The sequence below is a fragment of the Merops nubicus genome, unplaced genomic scaffold, assembly GCF_000691845.1.
Source record: "Merops nubicus isolate BGI_N331 unplaced genomic scaffold, ASM69184v1 scaffold1270, whole genome shotgun sequence".
Classification (NCBI taxonomy): domain Eukaryota; kingdom Metazoa; phylum Chordata; class Aves; order Coraciiformes; family Meropidae; genus Merops; species Merops nubicus.
In genome coordinates this window covers 12,212-37,321 of record NW_008583330.1, presented here as the reverse complement: position 1 = coordinate 37,321, position 25,110 = coordinate 12,212, and the positions used below count along the sequence as shown (strand labels likewise).

General features: G+C 45.6%; 2 protein-coding genes across 2 annotated transcripts in view; one reads left to right on the top strand and one right to left on the bottom strand.

The window, feature by feature from the left end:
• Positions 1 to 6,206: 6,206 nt before the first annotated feature.
• Positions 6,207 to 18,620, top strand: AAGAB (alpha- and gamma-adaptin binding protein; the record flags this gene model as incomplete). The annotated part of the gene is made up of 9 exons (XM_008940160.1): positions 6,207 to 6,397; positions 7,009 to 7,108; positions 7,900 to 7,986; positions 10,202 to 10,285; positions 15,701 to 15,783; positions 16,349 to 16,442; positions 17,674 to 17,778; positions 18,044 to 18,093; positions 18,543 to 18,620. Coding segments are annotated over 9 exons (872 nt in total), but the record flags the coding sequence as incomplete, so codon positions are not given.
• Positions 18,621 to 23,714: 5,094 nt separating this feature from the next.
• The window catches only part of LOC103772803 (mothers against decapentaplegic homolog 3-like), a gene marked incomplete at its 5' end in the record, with an annotated part of 10,914 nt that continues 9,518 nt past the window's right edge, over positions 23,715 to 25,110 (bottom strand). Inside the window, one exon of the mRNA XM_008940149.1 lies at positions 23,715 to 23,769. Coding sequence (XP_008938397.1) covers positions 23,715 to 23,769 — 55 coding nt within the window. The remainder of the gene's footprint in view (positions 23,770 to 25,110) is intronic.

Genomic DNA, 25,110 nt, shown 5'->3' with positions numbered 1-25,110 from the left:
GGGGTTCGATCCCCGGCCCTTGAGGAGGAGGGTGTCGGAGGATTCCGTAGCGCTTTGTGGGAAGAAGCTCTTTAAAAACGCGTTTGGGATCCTCTGAGGCCGAGGAGCAGGCGGGATCACTGCCGCAGCCCCCCAGATAAATAGGAGGCCCCACATCCCAAGTTGCTTTGTTACCCACCGGCTGGGAATAAACCATAAATTACACCTGCACGGAATAATTTAAGAATAAAAATCGTATTTTCTACAATGACACATAAGAAATGGGATTATGAGAGCACAGGCTTTGTGGCAGAATGACCTTGGTTCACTGGGACATGCTGGTGGCCCAGATGGCCCCTAGAACAAGAGGGGGACCCCAGAGCCACCAGAGTGTCTCCAGACTGTCAGCACGTGGAAAACAAAACCAGACTAAACACTCTTGCTCTGTTTTCATCTGTTTATGAAGTGAACAGACCTTAAGGATGGTAGAAATTCTGAAATTCCTGGTGGGTCTGAGCTCTTGCTTTCATGGAATTGTTTAGGTTAGGAAAGAATTTTAAGATCATTGTGCATTAGACTGTTTGTTGTCCCAGTGCAAAAGCACAAAACAGGGAAAGCTACAAAATTCTTCCTTTCTGGAGCTGTCAGAATTTTAGATTACACTTAGGCCTTATCAAGTACACAGAATTCATTCTGTAGGAAGTGGTTTTGTTGGAACCCAGTGGCCCTTTTTATAGCTTGGAAAAGGGAATATGAGAAGTAAGACCTGACAGTAGAGGAAGAACTTTGGTGGGTTTTTTAGTAATTCTAAATTCAGAGCAGTTCCCAGGAAGAAGCTGTTTAGATCTTGGTGGTTTTGCTGTTTCAAGTTGCTAGCACAGCCTTGCTTTTTAGGGAGCTGTCTTGAGCAGTTTGATGTGCATACCAAGATGTATCAACAGCCCCAGACCCTTTTCTGGGTTTGTTTTGGGTTGTTTCTGAGATCTTACATAGGAGCCTGACAAAGCACAGGGCTGTCCCCAGGGACAGGCTCTTTCCTTCTCAATAAACCACATTTTGAAACAAGAGCAGCAGTACAAAGGCTGCAGTCAGTGTCTCCTCTGTCAAGGCAGCTGGATTGATACTGAATTATTAAGGATTCCTTACCAAAGAATATTATTATTATTGGCTGTTGCTTATTTTTGAGGAAGCAAATTAGAAGGAATCATTCAAGGTTCCTGTAGGTTTCCTTGGATTACTTTTCCATAGCAAAATTAGACAAGTAAAAAAAATGAAGGTGAGCAAAAGGCTTCATAGAAATGCTATTTAATCAGAGCAAGTCTTAAAAATTAACTTCAGAATTATTTTTCTTTAAATAGTACTCACTTTGTAATGTCTGGGCTTCCACTGTTTTCCTGGATAGTCATTGTGTCATCTGGGTTGCTCCTTAAAATCTTCCTGAAAGAAATATGATCATTTACTAAAATAAATACCACGAGAATTTCAAGTTCCTGTTTTGGGTAACAAGTGAAATTACATCAGATCCAGGAGCAGAACGTGTAAAACATTCAGAGCCATACTGCCAGGGATGAGGCAGCCCTGCCTGCCTGTGGGAGGCTGGACTGAAAGGGTTTGGGGAGTTGAAACAAAAAGCTGGTGCAATTCTCAGGTTTAGGTTGGACCTGAGGAACAATTTCTTTCCTGCCTCAGTTCCCCAGGGCAGTGGTGGAGTCCCCACCCCTGGAGGGGTTTCCAAGCCATGGAGATGTGGTGTGAGGGACATGGGGCAGTGGGGACCTGGCAGTGCTGGGGAAGGGTTGGACTCAAAAGATCTTAAAAGGTCTCTTCCAACCCAAATGATTTCAAGATAACAGTTCAGCTCAATGCTGAGAACCAGAACATTGTATTAAACACTGTCCTGCCTCAGAGGTGCTGAGATACAAAGTGTATGGTTAGATATGCTCTTGAACACTGTGTTGGCTGGTGGAGCCAGAGAGCAGTTGGGTTCTGAGTCTGTTACACACACGACCCAAAGCCCTTGGTGCTGTTGCTGCTGTGTTGCTGGATTTCCATGGGACATTCTCTTTGTGACTTTTGGAGCCACTTAGAGTGTTCCCTGCTAGGTATATGAGATACATTTTTCTCCTGCTGCCTACCAGAACTTTCCAGGCTAATTACAAGGCTTTTCCCAGTGTTTTCATCCTATGAAGCAGGAAACAGCTTAAGGATGAGGAGATTATGCTACCTATATTTTTATTATTTCAAGTTTCTGTGGGATACCTCAAATGCCTTATTTCACTAGGTACTGTCATAAAGCTATTCAGAAGGCACAAAAGAGGATTGACTCTTCTCTTAGATACATTTATCCCAAATTAAAACAGAAAAGATGATTTGTTTTTTAAAAATGCTGGCCAACAGTTAAATATTGACTGATGTAATTTATTTTAGTCCTTTTTGACTGTTTACCACTCCCCTCCACCCTCCTAACAAAATTCCTGAGTTTACTCCTTGTGTAATTTGCAGGAGTATTTTTTATGGTGTATTCCACCAGGTGGCTCTCAAGGCCCAGAATGTGAGAACTACTTGGTGTACCTACTAACTAAGAGGACTTGGGATCATTTAGGGTACAGTAGAAAACTGAATTATGTTCTTATAGCATGTATTCAATCTGAAAAACACCAGGAAGAGGGATCAGTACTTTAATCCCATTGGAAAAAAAAAAACAAAACCACCCCCAACCTGCAAAGAGCTGCAATGATTCTGAAAAAATACTACTCTTAAACACAATATAGTAGAAGTGGTTAAATGTCAGCTGGGCATTAGAGAAGAGGGAATGTTGCTGCAAGTGGCAGGAGATCTGCATCTGCTTCTTTGGTTATTATTCAACTCTTTTCAGAAAAGTTACTTCTGGTCTCCAGTTCTGCTTTTGAAACAGTATTTGCTGCCTTGCACTTACACTATTCTTCCTAAGCCTCTTGTGTTACACAAAGGAACTGGATTTTGGGTTTTACAATTTTGCAACGTCCTCTTCCTTGTCTTCTCAACCATTGTTTAATTTACCTTGTCTGTGTTCAAGCTCAGGAAATTAAAAATCAACACGTTTAAATCAGTAAAATGAGCAAACATTGATGTAAACAGCTAAAATAATTTCCAGAAGGATTGGTCAGAATCTTGCCCTATTTATTAGAAATTCTTGAGAGTAAAGAAAGGAGAAAACTAATGGGTTTGCTGGAAAACACAAGCTGCTGACTGCCTGGAAGTGAAAAACCCTTTTCCCCTGGACAGATTCCACAGAAGTTTGGAAGCTCGCTGAGCTGAATGATACCAGTCATTATCAGTGACTGGTTTGAGCCACCAACTCATCTCATGTGTCAGTTGCTGTCATGTTCTTAAGTGGTCTTCAGGTAGAAAACAGGCAAAGTGAGTCATGAACTGGGGTACACTGGAGGAAGATAATTGTCCCTGTCCAACAAATGTGGTGATCCTGGCCTAGGTGGGTGTCAGTGCAGGGGCTTTGGGTGGAGCCATCACCTCCTGCACACACCCACTGGAGATCACTTTGAAATGGTCTGTTTGATCTCTGGCCTCAAGTAATTCACTGTAGATGAAGAAGCTTCCATAAAGTGCTTTTATGTGTAAGTGTGGGACACAAATACATTCTGCCTTAATTCAGCAGTTACTGGTAAGACCGTAGAAGTCATAGCAGCAAAATAAGCATTAGTAGAATCATGGAATGCTTTGGCTTGGAAGGGACCCTTCAAGGTCATCCAGTCCAACCTCCCTGCAAGGAGCAGGAACTTCTGCAACTAGAGCAGGGTGCTCAGAGCCCCATCAAGTCTGACCTTGAATGTCTCCAGGGTTGGGGCCTCCACCACCTCTCTGTGCAGCCTGTTCCAGCATTTCCCCACCCTCATAGTAAAGACCTTCTTCCTGATGTGCAGTCTAAGTCCACCCTGCTCTAGTTTGAAACCATTGCCCCATATCCTATAACAGATACACTATTTTTTAGAGGACCTTGAACCCTAAATCATATTTTTGAGTGACACCACCCAACGTTTTTTTGTGGCATGAGCTTTTCCATGGGTGTTTTCACTGCTCTTTAACGGTGCTGCATTTGGAGGCTGTTTGCATTCCTGTCCTCCAAGCAAGCCACTGCTGCTCCACGAGGAGGCAAGCTGATGAAGTCAGCCTGGTAGGTCTGCCTCCTGTTGTGGTCAGAGAGTGACTCAGTTGGTTTTCCAGGCTCTTGGGATGGCAAACCACCAACACTTTCAACGGCTGGGGAGCTTCAAATTAAAAATGAGTAACTCCCAAGAGATAAGCCTGACAAGCCACCCCCTTTTGCTGTGTTCATTTTCTAAAAGTTTATTCTGTGTCCAAATAAAACTTAATGGGGTTCACTCTGATGAATGTTCTCTCAAGCAGATATGAAACTATTCTGGCCATGTTTCCTTTTTTCATTCAAATACAGGCTGTCTTAGAAAAATGTCTGGAATCCAGCAGTAGCAAATGCAATCTTTAGAACTAGTTCCAACGTGGGATATATCCTTGACCACTCCGTTTAAGTTGCAGCCTCTATTTCTTTTGTAGTCTCTGCTTGTTTACTTGGGAGACCAAAACCTAATTGGCTTAAGTGACACTTGTGGAAGACAAGAGAACAATTCACAAAAAACCCATACTGCATTTAGTTTCCTGCCAGGAGTAATCAAGGCTGGTTTGCAGGAGTTTGTCTGAAGCAAGGCAGAATCCTTTCAGAAGGTTCCTGCCGTTGAGTTTAGTGTGCAAAGTCCATTTTTACTGGGGGAGAAATTTCACAGGGGATTGGCAAAGGCTCTTTGGATGAATGATGGGTAATCAGAAGAACAATGGGATGAAAGAAGACTGCTTAAAATACAGGAGCAAGTAGCATTTAATAGGAAATGGGGCATGTCCTCATTCTTCTAACAGTATCTTGAGACCTAAATTTGTCCATGAACCTTTTTGTAAGAAAAAAAAAAAACCCAACAAAATCACTTTCAGAGCAGACATGAAAGTTTTCCTATCAGCTTTTGAAAACCTTTTAGAAGAAGTTCTTCCCTTTTGTGTTCTTGCTAGGGTAGCTGACTTCACTGAAGTCACTTTAGAACCAACTGCCTTTCCCCTCACCCTGTTTTTCCTCCCTTTGGCTTTCTAAGTCTTATTTTCTGCATTTCAGCAATTCTGATGGGCTCCTTTATTCTTAGCTTCCTGGGTTGCTGATGTGCAATTCTGGTAGCTAAAAACTGAATTTTTAATTATTTACTTTGAACTGTTAGAACACCAGTGAAGGGAAATTTATATAGTGTATTTTATGTAGCATTCAAACCCTCCAAACAAAGTCTGGTTTCCAGGGCACAAAATTAAGGCCATGCCTACTTTTTAAAATCCAGACAACAGATCATTCTGGCAAGAAAAAACCTCCCTGTGCTTTTCCTCTGTGACCCTGTCTGCCCAACCTGTTTCCCAGTTGCTGGAGTTTTGTCACATTCTATCAAAGCAGAGCTCCATGGACCCTAATATCTCTTGAAAAGGAACTCCCAGTCTAGTAACAATTAGCACGTGTTAAATTTAGTCACAGAATCCCAGCACAGTGGGGGTTGGAAGGGAGCAGGACACTCAGAGCAGGATACTCTGCCCCTTCCAGCAAGGTGTAGGTGGCTGCTCTGCTCCTCTCCATCTCTCAGCTCCACCAGGTGGCTGTCACACCCTGAGAGAGTGCCCAGCACACCAAGAGCCCTGTTTAATATCACATCATCAAAGCACTCCAGCCTTGGGTTTTAATCGTTGAACTCCTACATGGAATTTAATGGGAATTACAACCCAATTGTAGTAACTTGGTTTGTTTTCTCATTAGTTATCTGAGGTTTTGGTCACAGTCAAGCAGTTCTTTCCATCTGAATGAACCTGCAAGGTTTGTTTCTGCTGTAATGAAGTTTAGGTGTTCTCCATACATCCTGTTTACAGATGGTGAGGTTGAGGCTAACACTTTAAAAGGCATTGCCAGGAAAAAAAGGTTTGCTCTCTGAAGAGCTTCTGTACCACATTTTATTCTGAAAGCTAGAAAATAATCTTTTGAAAAAATGATCTTTGAAAGCTCAGTAAGCTCTGGAACAGAGTAACAAATGGAGTTTGAATTTTTAAAGATCTGTGTTGGCACTGTACCAAGCCTCTCCAGAAAAATTATTTTCTTGGTGTTGGTTTTATCATCTGTCTCATTTTCTTTCACACAGGTATCACAGGAAGAGATGACCTTACCGTGGGTGCAACTACCAGTGGAAGAGTGAATTTTTACCCCTGGACAATAGATAATAAATATTACTCTGCAGACATTCACCTCTGTGTAGTGCCAAACACATTTCATGTTACTGGAGAGATTGCTGAAGCTGTGCAAGCATTTGTGGTGTACTTTGACAGCACAATAGTAAGACTCTTCTGCTTCATTATATTGCTTTATTTATTGCTTTAAGGTAGTTGCCTTATCACAGTGATAACCACAAATTCTACTCTCCTCATCTTGTGCCATCCATTCCTTTTAGGCTGTTCTATTAATTATCAGTAGATCAGTGTTGAATTATGCCTGCTAACAATGGAAGCAGTTTCCTTCCCTTTTACTATTATACTCCATCTGAAAGAGAGGTTTCAGGATGCAGATACAGCTGTAACTTAGGCAAATCCTCCCCCAGCCCACCACCTCCAACTTTATTCCTAGCTGGTGCTAGTTCAGAAAGGCTGTTTAGGAGAGCCAAGAATGCAGGAGCTAAACTAAGATTCAGTGCTATCATTTTACCCAAAATTGTTTCTACTAAGCAGGCAGCAGTGAAAACAGTGCTTTAGCAAAAGCCAGGAAGATTCTGAGACCAAAAAGTAAATATGCTAAATAAGGAACTGGTTTTCACCACAGATGGTGAACACTTGATACACAGCTTAGCATATTTCCTTACTTTGTGTTATTTTAATACTGTTAATGACTTAAAACTCACTTAAAAACAAGTATTTATGAGGATGTATTAAGTTTTTTCCCTTCCCTTTTAGAAATCTGGACTGGAGAGTGTCTCTGAATGGCTTCCTCTGACAGAAGAGTGGTTACCAGAAGTCATGATCCTGGTTTGTAACAGAGTATCTGAAAATGGTACGAAACCCAAAGAAGTTCCAAACTGACTTGCAGTTATTAACCTTGCATAGTATTTTATTTTCTAGTTAAATCAACACAGTTGTTTCTTAAAAAATGCCTGTGTGGGACTGGGCTTGAGACTTAATTGAGAAGAGTCAGGTTACCCTCATGACCAGAAACAGAAGTCTTGTGCTAGTTGTGGTTAAAACTGAACCTTTTTTACAGCTTGTTTAAAACATGCTCTGTGTGTCCCATTCCCAGTATGTCAGCATGCACCACAAGGTGACTAACAAGGCATCCACATCACTGGATGTGCCAGGGCCCCTGCTGAGGGGTAAGGATGATTGTTGGGTGCTTAACTACAGTGGGAAAATATGTTTATCCCTTCTGACCATTTAGACACATTAAATACCTATGGTTGCTTTGATTCTGGATCTGCATATGCAACACAGCAGCAAGCTGTAAGGTGCAGATATGTCCTTGTAGCTTAATTCAGACTCAAATCTAGAGTTGAGGAGTTTTAATTCACTGTGACACTTCACTTACGTTTCCCTTTAAGTACCCAATGCAAAGCTGTTTATTTTATGGTATTGACAAAGAAGAAAACCCACCCCAAAAATCCCCCAAACACCCCAGTCAATTCGAAGGAAAAGTTTGTTTAACCCTGCACTTTTTGGAATCAAATTCAATGTAGGACCCACACCAGCTACTATATACAATCCAGAATAAGCAAACAACTTTGAAGGAGTAAAACATAACTAAAGATTCAACTGCTGATATTAGTCTGAAATTTAGTACTCTTATTTCCTGACTTAACAGACAGAAAGCTCAAGAATGGTGCATCAAGCATGGCTTTGAACTGGTAGAACTTAACCCTGAGGAACTGCCTGATGAAGATGGTAAGCCTTCTACTTGTGGTTTAATTTTTAGAATGAAAAAGCACCACTGAAATATCTTCTAAGCAACTGTAGCACAAAGTTATGCCCCTTGCATGATTATGGCTTGGAATGCTCCCAGTTGGTGAGGCTTAGTCTCAGCTATAAAAGGTCAGGAGCAGAAGTTTATTTCCTCCAAGAATTCCATTTGTCTCCTCCCAAATACAGCTGCTGTTTATGTAGCACCTACATAAAAACAATATCTGCTGCTTTTTTTGTCACTAATCCTAGGATGTTATTAACAGATTAGAAGTCTTTATATTCCACTTTGGAAACAAATCTGAAACACAAACCAGAGAGATGTACAAGGGCAGGAAAATTCTTCATCTTTTTATAAAAAAACCTCTTAAAACTATTTGAATAACATCTATTTTGATATATACAACAGTGATGTGATAAGCTGAGAAGGGGAGATTGTTAAAAACATTTTAGAGTGGCATGCAGTGTTACACAGGAAACAAACCAGTTTCAAAATCACTGGTTGACCATGTGTTTATAACTTGAAAAAACCATCACGCAAAGTCAAAAGTGTGATGTGTGATGTTCCACTCTTGAAAAGTGACTGTGCACTTCCTGACAGCCTTATCAGCACCAGCCTTATCTCTTCATTTCAGAGATACAATAAAAAAAAGTGTTTACATCTTACCCCTATAGACCCAAAATGAGATAAGTGACTCCACTTCCAGGCTTAAGTGGAATTAGTCACTGACATTTGCTCTCTTTCAGGTTCACCAAAAAAATCATTTAGTCTAAAGGTCTTCTAAGCTAGAACTCAAGTTCCTCCCCCTCCATCCCCTTTAAAGTCCTAGAAATGTCTTTAAAGGTGCATTTCATTTTGGCACTTTGTTAGTCAGGAAGGGATACACTTATTTCTGCTGTATAGAAAGCAGAAAAATTGAAAGTTAGTACCCTTTTGACTGAAGTTTTTTTTGTTAAGTGCTTTAAAGGGAAGTACTGGTAACATTAAGTCCTGTTTCTTTTTTTTTTTTTTTTTAATATTTGTTGTAAAGAAACTATTTACTATTTAAATAATAGAAATAACACAGGATGCTAAGGTATACATTCTTTCCTGGATTTTTACTATAGTAGTTGATTCCCTGTAACTCATGCATAGGTGGAAATTTATTCCAGTGAATAACATATTTAACCCCATAAACATGCTGTATGAATTATTTGCCAAAGATAAAATGGCTGCAGTAAACACACTGGGCCAATACCTGTTTAAAAAGATGAAATTTGTGGCAGCTCATCACAGATGAACTGGAGCCTTTGCTGTGACAGTGTTGTCAGTCACTTGTTTGTGCAGGAAGGACAGGAACTCTAAACTGAGATTATCATAACTCTGATATTTGATCTAAAATATTTGATCTAAGGGGTCACAGACAGCTTTAAATTAATTTTTAAAGGCAGTTTCAATTACTGCACCTGTCCCTGAGTCATCCTCAAAGAGCCTGATTTTTAAGCAATCCCATTTTTTTTATCCAAAGTGTTTTTTCCCCCCCTGTTGCTTTGTGAGACCTGCACAAACATGGGAAGCTGACTAAACTGAGGAAATGGGAAAACTGACTTCAGACAAAGTGGTGTCAGAGCTACTCAGTAAATAAGTTGAAGTACAAATAATGCTTTCCATAGCCTTTCAAGTTACTGTAATTCACAGGATTACTGGGAACATTTGGAGTTGGGTGCTGTGGCAATAGCTTTGCAATGACCATTTCCATTTTAGGTGTCACACCTTTATACAATGGTTGTCTGAAGTTCTTTACTCTCTAAGGGAAGGAAAAGTAATTCTAGCATCTATTTTTCTGCCATACAGCATCCTAAAAGATCTTGGGGTGAAAGATGCCTTGCTTTTAACAGCAACTTAAAACTTGTCTATAGCTTTAAGTTTACTGGGATGTTTTTTAACAACATGGGCCTCCTGCTAAATATGGAGCAAAGCCCCACTCAGAATTTAGATGTCTCTGCAGAAGGCTGAGAGCTCACATGTCATAATGCCTGAAGCCAAGACCACAAGTGAGGCAGTAATTGAGATTTGTTTGCCCTCTTATCAAGCAAGGGCAAGAAATCTTTTTCCAAACAAAATAAAAGATTTCTGTCCATCAGTGCCAGGTAGGATTGGCATTCAGACAGTGTTTGGGTCTAATTGTTAGGAGTGTGGTGTCTTTGTCTTCTCATTCAGACGACTTTCCAGAGTCCACTGGAGTGAAGCGAATCGTACAAGCCTTGAACGCCAACGTGTGGTCCAACGTGGTCATGAAGAGTGGTATGTAGCACCTTCCCCTTGCATGAACTCTGCAGAAGGAAAGGCCTGGAGGGCTTAGTGCTTTTAGCAGAGGTTTGAGCTGAGCAGCTGCAGTGCTACTGCATCAGTACACAGAGGACTAGACCACTCCTCACCCTCAGTAGGATGCCAGGTATTGCTTTCATTGTCCCTTGATGCACAGAGAAACTGAGGCAACAGTGAGACTTATTCCTGTTAGAGCATCTGCTCCTGTTCCCTCTGTACTTTAACTTCCTCTCTACCAATAACTGTCAAATATTCCACTAATTCTTCAAGTTTCAATGAAAAATGCAAGCTCCTTCCACCAAACTTAAGCAGCAAATAGTCATTGCCAGCTTGGTCTAAAGACTGATCTGTGGTTATAGCATAGAATAAGTGTTAAATTCCAGATTTGTTACAGTTTTTGGAAAAAAATAAAAAAAGAAACATGGATGAGACTAGCAATTGCAGAGATGAGGTTTGGCAAAGAAGTGATTTCAGCTGTCTGTTGAGGGACATGCTAAGTGCATTGCAAGGACTGGCTTTCCTACAGAAACCCCCACTTCAGTCCATGAACCACAGAATTTTGGGAAAGCACTGCAAAAACCAGGCAACTCCAGATCCTTCCCTGCAGCTAGCTGAGTATCAGGTAGTTATAATTTTGGAAAAATGACTTTAGGGTTCGATTCATTAGAAAAGGAAATGCTGTGGCTAGCCCAGAGTTATTGCAAGTGTAGATGCTTCCATTTACTTGAAAACCTTTAATTACCCTTCTAATATCACAAGCTGATGTGAGAAACATGAAGATTAAACTGCTGTGGAGTGCTTGGCCTTATGTGTCTTGTTTCACAAAGTCTCCTCCTCCTAGCAACCTTCCAATGTCTGTCTGCTCCCTGGCCTACAGTTCTCCACTGTCTTGTAGCTGTGGAAGGATTTCAAGGGCTGAGGCTTCTGCTAGGTCCTGCAGCTGCAAGATGGTTACTGGGACTCAGGAGAACTAGGAGAGCTACTAAACTGGTAATATTTTTAGTTTTTTTTTTAACATGGCCTTTTGAGTGTTTCTCATGCTACATCAGACTGATGTTAAGGGGTGTCTTAGCTTCATGGAACACTTGTAGAGAAATAAGTAGCCACTGAGATGGTGTGAAGTTATCTCACTAGTGCTAAAATGGATTTCTCCACGAGGTATTTCCTGCATTTGACAAATGCCACATTACAAAAGAACAGAATGTAGTTGTGTGTTCAGTTCTTGGTGGGGGGAAATTCCTCTGCATCACTGGTGTGTTCTGTAAAGGTCAGGCTCCTTGAAGATCCAGATTTTCTGTCTCCACCATGCAGAAACCACACAGCATTGATGCATGCTACTGCAAACCCCTCAGGAAGTGAGCTATATTTGGAAGCTGTTGCAGCCTGACTGTGCCTTCAAAGGGAAACTGTTGAGCTCATTTCACTTAAAATAAACCTTTTTACAACCTGTAATGTATCTTTTGTTTTCAGCTTCCTCCTGAGCCTGGAAACTGGCCACCATATAAATGAAAATTTAGCTTTTCTGTGGAATTCCCTGTAGCTACTGGCCATTTAGAAACCATGCAGTCATCCTCATGTAAAGACATTTTATGGACTATAAGATATTTGTGTAGTAGTAAATACTTATAGTACTGTTACTATCCTAAAGGTCATTGTTACAATCTCACCTTAAGTTTACAGGCAGAACAGGAACAACTTTTTTTTCAAATACAGGCATTAAACCCATATTATTTTTAAGGTGTTTTATCTTAAACCCAAACACAATTCTTCTTAAGTAGTAAAGTAATTTTTTCACACACTTATTAAGAAAATTCTTGGCCTTTTGATTTTTATCTAGCCATTAAATGCATTCACTCTCACAGCAATTCATAAAAATAGGCATTAACTATAATGTAGCTGAACTGCAAACATTTTTACAGGTAGCACCACATGCTTTGTGAGTAAATAAAGCATTATTGCCTCTACTAACAGAAAAAGAAGCAGTCTTACCTGAGAGTCTCCAGAGGACAATTCCCTCTTCTAGTTGGTTTGAAGTTGTTGGTTCTCCAGGCCTCAGAGCTCTCTGCAATCTGAGAATCAAGTGGTTGTGAAGAGCACATGTGGCTCTTTCTGTGTGAGGAGCACAAGTAGCTCTTCAGCTGACATCTCCCTACACACAGGCAGTGCACACACTGTCCCTTCGAGAGCTGAGCTCATTGACTGAAGTACTGAGGAGAGACAATTTATTGCCCTCTGAAAGAGGCTTCTTGCCTACTTCCCTGCTTAAATAGGTGCTTCAGTGATCCCACCTGAAGCTGGTTACCTCAGGTGTGGCCAGTTATTGGAATCACAATTGGTCGAGAAGGTCACCCAGTCCCACCCCCCTGCAGGGAGCAGGGACATCTGCAGCTAGAGCAGGGTGCTCAGAGCTTGGTCCAACCTCACCTGGGATGGTTCCAGGGATGGGGCAGTGACCACCTCTCTGGGCAGCCTGGGACAGGGGCTCACCACCCTCAGTGTCAGTTTATTTCTTCCTTCTCTCTCACCTGAATTTCCCTTTTTTAGTTTAAAACAATTACCCCTTGTCCTGTCTCAACAGACCCTGCTAAAACATCTGTCCCCAGCTTTGTTCTCGACCTGCTTTAAGCCCCTGGCAGCCCCCAGCAGGTCTCCCCAGCTGGAGCCTTCTCCTCTGTGGCTGCCCCAGCCCAACTCTCTCCTGCTGGGCTCCCAGCAGAGGGGTTCCCCCCTCGGGGCATTGCTGGGGCTCCTCTGGCCCCGCTCCAGCAGGTCCCTGGCTCTGCTGTGCTGAGGACTCCAGAGCTGCCCCAGCACTGCAGGGTACTGCAGGTGGAGTCTCACCAGGTTCTCTTCACAAAGAATTAACCTTATTTAGGGGGAACTATTTAAATTTAGTTATTTCAACAAATTATGACTTTTGACTTTTCAGTTCTGATTTTGTGTGGAAGTCAGGGTCACCACATGTCAGCTGGAGACAGACTGTGGAGGAACAAGTGACTCTCAAAGGCATGTTCAGAGCCCAGAGCTCTGCAGAATCCATGTGTTACCTGTGCAGCCCCATGGGCTCCATCCTAACAGAGCCACCAACTATGACAATAAGTCAAGTGAGATAATTTTTGGCTTCAGTCTGTAAGAACACTTCGTAAGGCATCACCCACTTCCTGAACTGCACCCAGGAGTTGAAATAATTTTTACATCCAGTAAAAAGAGTTTATAGGGAGGCTTTTTCAAGGGTGTGCCTGCAACCAAGTGTTACATCTGCCACCTCCCTAGCCACAGATCCAGAAACAAACAGCTGCTCTTCAGAGGTCCCTGCTGTAGAGTCCAGTTCTTCCTCCCTGGGACATTTTCTCCTGGTGCCAGCTGAGGCTGTGTGCACGTGGTAGTGGTGGGGATGGAGCCACTGTCATTTTTCTGTGCAGGATGAACTCTAAAAAAAAAGATAGAAACGAGGTAGGTGATGAGGTCACTCCATCCACCCCTGTGCCAGTGTGGGAATGTTCTCTCACAAGTACATTCTGGACTGCAGCATCCAGTCTAGCTTCAGATGACTCAGAAATTGGCTAAATGTCCAGCTTTACAGTCTCTCCAAAGACAGCTCTTCACTCAGCCTGCTGAAACCTGGGGAGGCTACTTTGGTTTGGGGTCTGAGTCCCAGTCTTATCACTTGGCTGCCTGTTAATTGAGCTGGAGGACTCCACGGGCTTTCGTGTCTTGCAGATGAACATTTTTAAGGCAATTCACTCAGTTACCCCAATTCATTTCTTCCCAAACCTGTGGTGAGTGACCTGCTGAGGCAGGAAAACTGTATAGAGCAGAGCCAGTGAAAAATACCTGCTGGGGGAGCAGGAGGGGACAGAGGACAGGGACAGGACCCACATGAGCCCAAGGACACAGTGGAGATTATTAACCAGGAAATGAGGTTTTAGGAATGGAGATGTGTTTACATGAGTTCTAGATAGCTGAAGGGTTGAGTGCCACATTCAGCTTCTCAGCATGAAATTTTGTATAAAAGGCAAGTAAATTTGGCCAATGCAGAAAAATGACATCAGCTCAACATCTGAGTCTAGAGCTTAGTCATTAGGGCAAGATTAATTTAAAACACATTTTGTTAAAAAAAAAAATCATCTTAATCTTTCTTCTGGCACAACTGGATTCTTTCCTGGCTATTTGTAGTACAATAACTTAAGGTTATTTCTTTTATAGTTGACTAAAATGCTCATATTTTCAGAAAATTCTCCTGAGTCCCTTGTGTAACTAAAACTATTTACTACTCAATGCAAGGCCAGCTGCAGACACAGCTTAGAAATACAGACCTCATAACATCCCCTCCTAGCCACATATTTATATTTAAAAGATAAAAGTTTTAAGACTAGAGTTAGTTTCATTTAAAAATGCTGGGCTGCATCTGTTCTCTTCAGTCACTGGTGAGTTTTAGGCTTGAATTCAGTTTGGTTTTTCAAGCTGGATTCTAAAATCCTGTTGAAACACACAGTAGGTGAGCAGATGTGGAAAGCCCAACCTGGACAAACAGTGGATTTGTTGGCTGGGTCCTTCCATGGCTTATGAATTAGAGATTTAAAAGCTGCCTTTGCTAATATGGTTTAAAAGTAGTTTAGAGAATATGAAAAATTTCTGCTTAAAACATATTTTTAAGTGCTTACAGGCTGCTGTGTGTCATCCATGAGCCAGCATGTGCCCCGGTGGCCAAGAAAGCCACCAGCATCCTGGCCTGGATCAGAAACTGTGTCCAGCAGGAGCAGGGGAGTGATTGTGCCCCTGGACTGGGCACTGGGGAGGCCACAGCTTGAATATTGGGGTGCCACAGTAGAAGAAAGACCTTGAGGGCCTGGAGCAGGTCCAGAGAAGGGCAACAAAGCTGGTGAGGCATCTGGGGAACATGGCTTGTGAGGAGCAGCTGAGAGACTTGGGGTTGTTTAGTCTGGAGAAGATGAGGCTCAGGAGAGATCTTCTGGCTCTCTACAACTGACAGGAGGTTGCAGTGAGGTGGGGGTTGGTCTCTTCTCCAAAGTAACTAGTGACAGGATGAGAGGTAATGGGCTGAAGTTGCACCAGGGGAGGTTTCAGTTGGATATTAGGCAGAATTTCTCTCCTTGCAGAGTGTTGAGGCCTTGGCCCAGGCTGCCCAGGGAGGTGCTGGAGTCCCCAGCCCTGGAGGGGCTCAAAAAACCATGTAGATGTGGCACTTCAGGACATGGCTTAGTGATCATGGAAGTGCTGGGTTGATGGTTGGATTTGATGATCTTGGAGACCTTTCCAAACTTAATGACTCTGTGATCCCCTGAAACATTTTCCATCCCACCCAGTCAGGTACAACTGTTTGTGATGATACTGTGTGTTCTGTCAGACTAACAGCTGGTTTGTTTCCAGACAGGACCCAGGGCTTTGGGCTGCTCAGTACATTAGCAGGTGCCAACTGCAGCATTGGGTCAGAAGACAACCAAGATCCAGAAGTAAACAGTAATTCCTATTTCTTCTTCTTTGCTCAGAGTATTTTCATGTTACTCTTTCCTGTTGTCACACTTGGGGGGTTGGTGCTTTCTTTGGTCCCTCCTTCCTCAAGAGATGCTTCCCAGCCTGTTGGGATGGATTTTAAAGGCAATAGTTCTAAAGCCTGAAAATCTCTCTGCATGTTTTCTTACAAGTCCTCCTGAGACACCAGTTTTTAGTTGTCATCCCTTCATGGCTGTGATCTTGGTGTTCTTCAAGACATTGCCTCAGAATTCATCATTGTACCTGGAGGTGTCTGACTGTGCTCAGTGTTGGGTGTTGGTCCCAGTGAGTTCCACACTGTAAATGTTTCACCCCAGACAACCCACTGGAGCTGAGGAAAGATGAAAAGCTCCATTCAAGGTGGTGAAAAGCTCCGTGGCAGGGGATTGGAACTAGGTGATCTTAAAGGTCCCTTCCAACCCAAACCATCCTATGATCCTGTGAAAGAAAGGAAGCACCTGATGTGCTGCTGATGCTTTTTAGGTGCATTATGGGGTAGTCTAATACCTGTTTGTTTCCTGCCAGTCCAGCCCATCTCCAGCAGAGAGGGGAGAGTCCCCTCTGGGCAGCAGAGAGGAGGGACCGAGCGCAGACAGCCCGCAGGGTGACGACGTGGTGGGTAAGCTCTGCCTCTGCCTGGCAGCTCTGCTGGAGCAGGCACCTCTGCCTGGGGTGGCCCCAGAGAGCCACTGGCTTCTTCTCCATGAAAAGTAGGGAATAAATCAGAGACTCATACTTTTTTTTTGTTGGAAGAAACCTTTAAGATCATTCAGTCCAACCCTTCCCCCAGCACTGCCAGGTCCCCACTGCCCCGTGTCCCTCACACCACATCTCCACGGCTTGGAAACCCCTCCAGGGGTGGGGACTCCACCACTGCCCTGGGCAGCCTGGCACAGCCCTGGGCAACCCTGGCGAGGAAGGAATTGTTCCTCAGGGGCAGCTTAAACCTCCCCTGGCACAGCCTGAAACCCCCCCTGGCCACAGCCTGAGGCTGTTCCCTCTCCCCCTGCCACTTGTTGCATGGGAGAAGATTCCGACCCCAACCTGGCTCCAGCCTCCTGTCAGGGGGTTGTTGAGAGCCAGAAGGTCTCCTTGGAGCAAGGGGCCCAAACCCAAATGCAGTAGTCAGGGTGTGAATGTGCTGGTGTTTTGCTGATGCCAGTCCCAATAGGAAGGACATCACCTTTACCAGACAGCACAGCAGCCAGATCCCTCCCTCTGCTTTTAAATCAAGTATGAGGGATCTGAGGTGGCCAACCACTGGAGGGATGAAGAGGTTGATAGACTCACTCATGGTGCAAGATGAAGACAGGAGCCAATCAGTTGAGCACAGAGGTGGCCAGTCCAGTTCCAATTGCATGGCCATGATCACAGAATGATGCCACTATATTATTATAGATCTATATAGATCTATTCCTTCCTCTGCTCCTGGCCCTATTGATGTCCCACCACCACTGAAAGCTCTCCCTACAATGGGCACTTGGGGGCCCCTCCAATAGCTGGAAACCCTATGTAGTATACCCACTACATAGACAAGCTCCCAGCAAGCCACCTTTTATGCTGTTAACTTGGAGGCAGGACACCTGATGTTCATGCTGAAGGTGGGGGCACCTGGTGGGGATCTCCTCATTGGCTCCCCCCCAAGGCTGGCCAGGCCCTGGGTGAAAACCAGTCAGGAGGATCCTGGTTGTGGCCATCACCCGTGTGCCACCACTGTAATGGTGTCTGTAGAACAATCAGTAGCTCAGATGTTCCTTTCTCTCCTGTGGTGGTTGGATCAGAAAGGCTTTTGGGCCTGCTGACACACCAGAATGATTGACCTTAAACCAACCTACAGGCCTTTATTTCAGATCCCATGTTGGATATGGACATTCAGGAGCTGGCCAACCTCACCACCAGAGATGGTGACCTGGAGAACTTCGAAAGGCTCTTCTCAAAGCTGAAGGAAATGAAAGGTAAAAGGGAAATGAGTTTTTTTCTCTTTTAGCTCTCCAACCATGCACCAGTCTTGCAGTTCAGAGCTACCAAAGGTTGAGATGAAACCCAGCGTGCTCGTCAGCTTCCTGCTCTGTGGGAACTGTGATTGCTCCTGCTAAATAAGATTCCTTTTTTATCATCTTAAACTAATTTCGTGGTAGCCCCCTACGAGCAGCTGCCACAGGCATTTCTCTCCCTGCTCCCTCCTGAGGCTGACAACCTAACTCATGTTCTTGTCCACAGATAAAGCTGCAACCTTGCCTCATGAACAGAGAAAGCTGCACGCCGAGAAGGTGAGGCTGTGGAATTGGCACTGAAATGACCAGAAATGGGCTTTTCCTCTCCAAGCCAGGGTTACTTCTCGTGTGGAGCTCCTGTGTCGTGTCCTAGGGAGGACTGTCTGGTGTCTCCCGAGGAGAAGTAACAAACCTGGAAGTTTGAAACACCAGAAAAAAACATTCCTCTTTCAAAATGTCTGAAATGAAGGCCCTACTTTCAGCCAGCTGCTACTGAAGTCAGTAGGAGAGCCACAGACTCACAGAATAATTAACTGTGCCTTCATCAGCACAAGTTTTATGTCACCTATGCCTGCCATGAATCCTAAATTGTTGCTTCTGTTGGAATTCCTTAACTTGGAGAGGACCAGCATTGTACCTGGGTGTGGATTCTGGTTTTTAGATGGTAAATACAAAACCTTCAGTCATCTGAGGGGAATTTTTCTCCCTTTCCCATCTTTATTTAGGTGGCCAAAGCCTTCTGGATGGCAATTGGAGGAGACAGAGACGAAATTGAAGGTCTCTCCTCGGATGAAGAGAACTGAATCCTCCATAGCTGTGAGTGAGGGAGCAGCCCTGACAGGGTGAGCTCCCTGGGAAAAGCCCCATTTAGCTCTAGTTGCTTTCCTTGGTTAAAGGCTTCTCCACATCCTAGTAAGTCACACATTCCACAACACCTGAGGCTGGAGTGGTGTTTGTCTGACTGTTCATTCTCTCTCTGAGAATCTCAGAGGCATCATGTGCAGTTAGAGGAAATAATAATCAGTTTACATTTTTCAAATTCCCATCTTTATTGTCTCCTCTTTTGGGTTTAAATAAAGAAATTTACTACCACTTACCTTTCTACATATGGCTGGTGGTTGTTAAGTGAGTACTTAATTCTACACTCAGCATTTTAGATGGAGGCCTGTTTGCTGTGTTATAGCTGACTTCACTAGTGAAAACAAACCAGATTTCTATGAGCCATGAATTAAGAGTTGCTGCCTTCTGTCCTGCTGTGGATGTCCTGCAAGTGTCAAAGCTACTACAGTGGCCCCCAGGCTTGAAGTGTGGTTAGTGTGTCTAAGTCTGTGGTCCTGTGGAATCCCAGGCGTTGTGCCACACTCCCTGGGTTCCCACTGGGAGCTGACTTTGGGAATCAGTGCAAGGCAGAGTTCTGCTGCTGTCCCAGGGGTGAAGTCTCCTGCCCAAACCTCCTGCAGTGCTTGGCCCCCAAGGCCTGGCAGAATGCACAGACCTTCTGCTGGTGAATTCTGTCCTAAAGAGGAGAAAAGCTGTGATTTCAAAAGCCCCCACACTCACCTGATGTGTTGAACCAGCTGGAGATGAGGCAGAGTGTGCCCAGCTGGCCAAGGAGGCCACCAGCATCCTGCCTGGGTCAGCACTAGTGTGGCCAGCAGGACCAGGGCAGGAATTGTCCCCCTGGACTGGGCACTGGGGAGGCCACACCTCAAATTCTCAGTTCAGTTTTGGGCCCTTGAATCCAAGAAGGACCTTGAGGGGCTGGAGTGTGGCCAGAGAAGGGCAACGGAGCTGCTGGGGAAGGGTCTAGAGCCCAAGTGTGGGGAGGAGCAGCTGAGGGAGCTGGGGGTGCTGAGCCTGGAGCAAAGGAGGCTCAGGGGAGACCTTCTGGCTCTGCACAGCTCCTGACAGGAGCCTGGAGCCAGGGGGGGGTCAGGCTCTTCCCCCAAGGAACAAGGGACAGGACAGGAGGAAATGGCCTCAAGTTCTGCAGCCTGTTACACCAAGGAGGAGACCTCTGTGGTAGGGAGCACACTGTGGGAAAGATCAGAGCTCTTGCTGTGCTGAGGAGTCTCTGACAGCACTGAGGAGGCGCTGCCAGGAGGAGCAGCCATGGTTTGATCAGGAGGGGTCTGGGGGAGCAGCTCAGCCTGACACCATCCCGGTGGGGAGACATCCACAAGTCCTGCCCCAGGCGGGCAGAGCACCCACACGGGGGGTGTCTTGGTGCAGATTTTAGTAACACACCAAGAACTCTTCCAAACAGGTTTTTGTTGTAAATGTGTCTTGTTTGTAGATGCTTTAAAAAAGCCCAATTTGTCAGGAGAGGCAGAAAATCAGAAATAATTCAGTGATCCTGAGAGTATTGTGGTTTTAAATCAGCGTTTACCTCGCTGGCCACTTGGGTTTTGTGTCCTGGGTTGTTGTTTTTTTTAATATAGAGAGGCTTTGGTTTTGGTTACAGCATTTCTTGACAAAACAGATGAAACCAATAAAAGGGGCATTAGTGGAACAGCAAACCTGAAAGTCGTTGCATCTTTCCCTTGGTTGCTCTTCGTGCAGTTTAGCAGAACAAAAGAATTCCTACCTTGGTTTGAAATCCCTGGAGTCTGTATCCATCACAGACGTGGCTCGGGGTGCCTCCTGTGCTCAGGTTTGGAGGTTTTGCTGCTCCATCCTTCCACACAGAGCTCTCCTGGCTGGGGCACTCCTCACTGCCCTGCTTTTTGTAACACCAGCAGCAGTCCTGTCCCCTGTCCAGAACAGCCCGTGAGCCTTCCGAGGCCAGGGCCTGCCTTTTCTGCAGCCAGCTCAGCTGGTGGCCCTTCTGGTGATCAAGCTGGTTGTTAGCTCACTGTAAATACAGCCAGTTGAGTGCCAAATGAAACGAGCTCCAGGCATGCTGCTGGGTGCTGGTGAACTCCCAGCTCTGACCAAAGGCTACAGAAATGTTGTGCTCAGTTAATAATGAAAGGGGAAAATGTTATTGCACATGATAACAGCAACGTGTATCTCAAACAAAAAGGGATTAGCTCTGGGAGCTTTCTGCATTTGTAGATTTGTCCTAAACCCCCACAACTGGTAGATAATAGCAAAAAAAAAAGTTTTCTCTGGATTGTAAGGTGGGTGCTGTGGTGTTCCCAGCCTTGGTGGGGCTCCTGTCGCTGCTTCCACCTCCCTCCCCTGCCACCAGCCTGGTGCCCAGGAGGTTCCTGAAGCACCTGGAGCCAGAAGAAGGTGCAGAGACAGGGGTGGAACCTCAGCAAACCACCCAACTCAAAGCTCTGTTGGCTTCAGCTTTCATTTCCAGCACAGAGGGGCAGAGTGTGACCCCCACATCCCTGATCTCTCCAGGTGACAGCCGGCAGGACTCGCGGCTCGGGGCTGATTTACAGCACGCTCCAGTTCTGGCAGCCAGACCTGGACAAGACCCTTTTATTACCACATTGTTGGAAAACGGAGTGGAAAAAGTATTCCCGTAAATCCTTGGGCAGGAAAAACAGCCAAAAAAAAAAAAGAAAACCCCTCTGAATGTCAGTGAAAGCCGAGGGGGAGGTGAGGAGTTCACGCCTCGCTGCGGGGCGTGCCCCCTAGAATGGCACCTGAAGAACTTGGCACCTTCCTTCCACCACCACCACCGCTCCGCTGGACATTTCACGGCCCAGTCACCTCTGGGCACAGTCCCAGCGCTGACAACAGCAGCAGGGACACGTTGGTGCCACCCAGTTCTCTGCAGCTGGCCAGGGTGGGTGCGAAGGACTCCACCAGTCCAGCTCATTTCTGGCTGCAGCATTTGCCCCCTCGAGGGGCAGGGAGGAGCCGAGTCCTCGCGGGGGCAGAGACTCGAGGGGCAGGAGCCAAAGCTGCAGCCTGGGAGATGAAGATGGGAAAACTCTTCCATGGTGCAGCCATGGAAAGGCTTGTCTGGGGAGGGGGCGGGTAGAGTCAATGTCCTTTCAGATTCTTCTTCAAGATTTATCTAGACTGAAGCCCAGCTGACCTGGTGTGGAGTTGGCCGCAGTCTTGGACCAAGCATGAGGTTGGACTGGAGACCTCCAGTTGTCTGTTCCACCTGTCGTTCCTCTGATCTGATCCAACAGCAGGGCACTTTGCACCAGCTGGGGTTCTGGGGTTCTTGAACAAAACTCTCCAAACTGCAGTTCGGATGAAGGCCTTACCTGCCAGTGAGATCCCACGTCAGTTACTGGGAGCAACCTTTGTTAGATGCCCCTCAAGATGCTGCTCTCTCAGTTTCCAGTGGTTTCAAAGCTCCAAATCCTTTTGCTTTGTGTCCTTAAATGCAGTTTTACACTCTCGTTATTTTCTCACGAGCCTCATTTTTTTTTTTCAAATCAAAGTTTATTAAAATGTCAAAAATAGACCTTACAGTTTCACGTATGAAATAAGAGGGCATACATAGTACAGGCCTTTAGTAACAAAACAGGTGAATAATGCTGGACAAGCTCAAGCGGGCGGGTGACACCCCGGGGCGCCCACAGTCTGGGGTGGGGAGGGGCTGAAGGCTGCAGCAGCTCTGGGGCAGGGACAGGCCGGGCTGGGGCGGGGCCCTCCCAGCATAGACCTTACAGTTTCACGTATGAAATAAGAGGGCATACATAGTACAGGCCTTTAGTAACAAAACAGGTGAATAATGCTGGACAAGCTCAAGCGGGCGGGTGACACCCCGGGGCGCCCACAGTCTGGGGTGGGGAGGGGCTGAAGGCTGCAGCAGCTCGGGGGCAGGGACAGGCCGGGCTGGGGCGGGGCCCTCCCAGCCCAGAGCAGAGGCTGGGGTGGGCTCCTCGTACCCCCGGGCTGGGGGAGACCAAAGATGAACCAACCAACACGTTCCTGGAGTCCCCAGTCACTGGCTTTGTAAAGCCCCAGAGACCTGCAGACACAGTTCAAGGGCCCGTCCAGGGCGCCTGGGGCAGAGGAGAAGTCCTTGCTCTGCTTTATTCCCCAGGGTTCCTTCTCAGCTCTGAGGTCTCTCCTCTCACACCAGGAACTGCCCAATTTCTAGCAATCACCAGAAAGGAACGTAGGAAAGGTTCAATACTCCGAGTCCTTAACTGCCCTTTCCGTTGGAAATTAAATATTTGATTCATCTGAATATTCAAGAAAAGACAACATAAATACAAAAAGCATGTACATAATAAAAAAAAACATATACTGCATTTCGTAACCATACCTCTCAATCAGCTACTATATAGTGACTAATTATTTCTCAGTCTAGCTTACCAGCTTATTTGTGAAATTCCATCCCTGCCCCCCACCCCGGGCCGCGGGGCACCAGGAGAGCCCCACGTGGGATCCAGCCAGAGTCCTTCCCTGAGCTCTGTGCTCGGGATGGAGCCCTCAGCACCCTCCACCCCGCTGCAGGGCTCCCCTACTGCCCCCCAGGGAGAGCAAACTGGCTTGTTGACTCACAGAGGTCCCCCCAGTTTTCCCATGGCGGGTATGAACAGCCAGAGCCTCGGGGAGATTTGTTAGGGTTCAGTTTCTCCACCTTTGTACAAACACGTGCCGGTTCCTGGTGCTTCAGTCAAACAGACAGCACTTGGATGACTTCTAAGATGAGCTTAACACAAAGTACAAACTGCAATTCAGGTCAATACATTAATAATAATAATAATTAAAAAAAAAAATCACCACAGTCATTTAAAACCACAAGGCCATCAGGATCATCTGCCAGCAGCCAGGCCCTTGTGTACGGCTACACCAATTAAAAAGAGTCAAAGTTCCTGCTAGTGACTCTCTACTAGTAAGAAAAACGTACAAAACCCCACCAGCCAAGGCTACCATGAAACGAGGAGATGCTCCAGGAGGGGTGGGGCTGCTAAGCTAGGCCGTGGCTGACCCCATACCTTGGTGCTACACATCAAAGCTACTTTCATTCACACCTCACGGTTTCCATTTGGAGTCATTTCACTGAAAGGATGATGAGGGGAGACGAACCCAAGTCTTAATGCATCCTCTGAATCCTGTTTTTCCAAAGGCATCTATTAATAACGGCTAGCAATTAATTATCCTGTATCAAGCAGAAGAGAGAAACCTGGTTCCCAGCAGAAATCCAGTTCCCAGCTCGGCCGAGGGGCCGAATCTCTCTGTGCAGTCCCCAGTAGCCCCCAGGCTGGGCCAGTCCCTGCACAGCCCGGCACGTGTAACCAACTCCCTGACACCAGAATCCAAGATGACATTTTTGTGGCCCAAGGCAGCAGGGAGTCCAACTTCCCCCACAGTTCTGTGGACAGGGATGAGTTTGTTCACCAATAAGCAAATACGACTTAAAGCTGCTGAGGGAGGAAACCTGGGGCTGTGCTGGAGGAGACTTTCCCCTCTCTCACTGAGACACCCAGTCCAATAACTGCCTCAAAAGTCAGGATTAATGTTTGTTCACAGCGATGCTGGAAACCTGTGTCTGACAGCAGGAGCCAAACCAATCCACACCCGCCAGACCTGCTCTTGAGTGGCTACAAACTACCCGCTGACAGAGCTGCTCCTGTTGTACAAGTCCGTGCAGAGGTTTGACCAAAACCAGACCCATTGCAAAGACTACAAAACGGAATGGGCATCCCAGAAACCCTCCAGAGCTGGGAGAGGAGGAGTTCACAGCCTTAAACCATCCCAACTCCATCCACGTCTGTCCTTCCCAGAGCCAGATCTACCTTCTGGGTTTGTCTTGTCTAAGGAAATAAAAATAAGACAAAGTTTTCCATAGGAAACTGGTTATCGCCTTCTCCCCTCCCCCTTCTGATATTTTGGCACAAACGATACTCAATGCAGATATAAAGAAACAGATAATTGGACAGCACTGACAAATGAGGAGACTTATTTGGCAAATTTGAACCATAAAAACAAGTGCTGAGGGTTTTTTTTTTCCAGTTGTGGAAGTTGTTTGCTGTGACAGTCGCTGCAGGGAAAAAAAAAAAGGATATTAAACAGTCTGGAGCATGTATGTTTAAAATGAACATTTTATAATACAAGTAAATACACACTCTCCCAATTTCTCCAGGCAAACCCACATCTCAGAGCGTTTCCATCAGCTGAAATAAGTCCTGAACAGAGGGGGCTGTGTCTGAGACGTCCTGGTTTGTGCACGGCCACGTGTGACAGCGTGGGGTGACCTGTGAAGCTGCCTGGTCGAGAAGGGCACCAAGGGCCTGTCCTCTTCCAGCCCTGGAGCAGAGCTGGGCCCGGAGCCCACGATGCCCCCGAGGCCTCAGGGGTGGCAGATTCTGTTCGGCAGGCTGGGAAAAGAGGATACGAGGTTCCCACAGCCAATGCTCACAG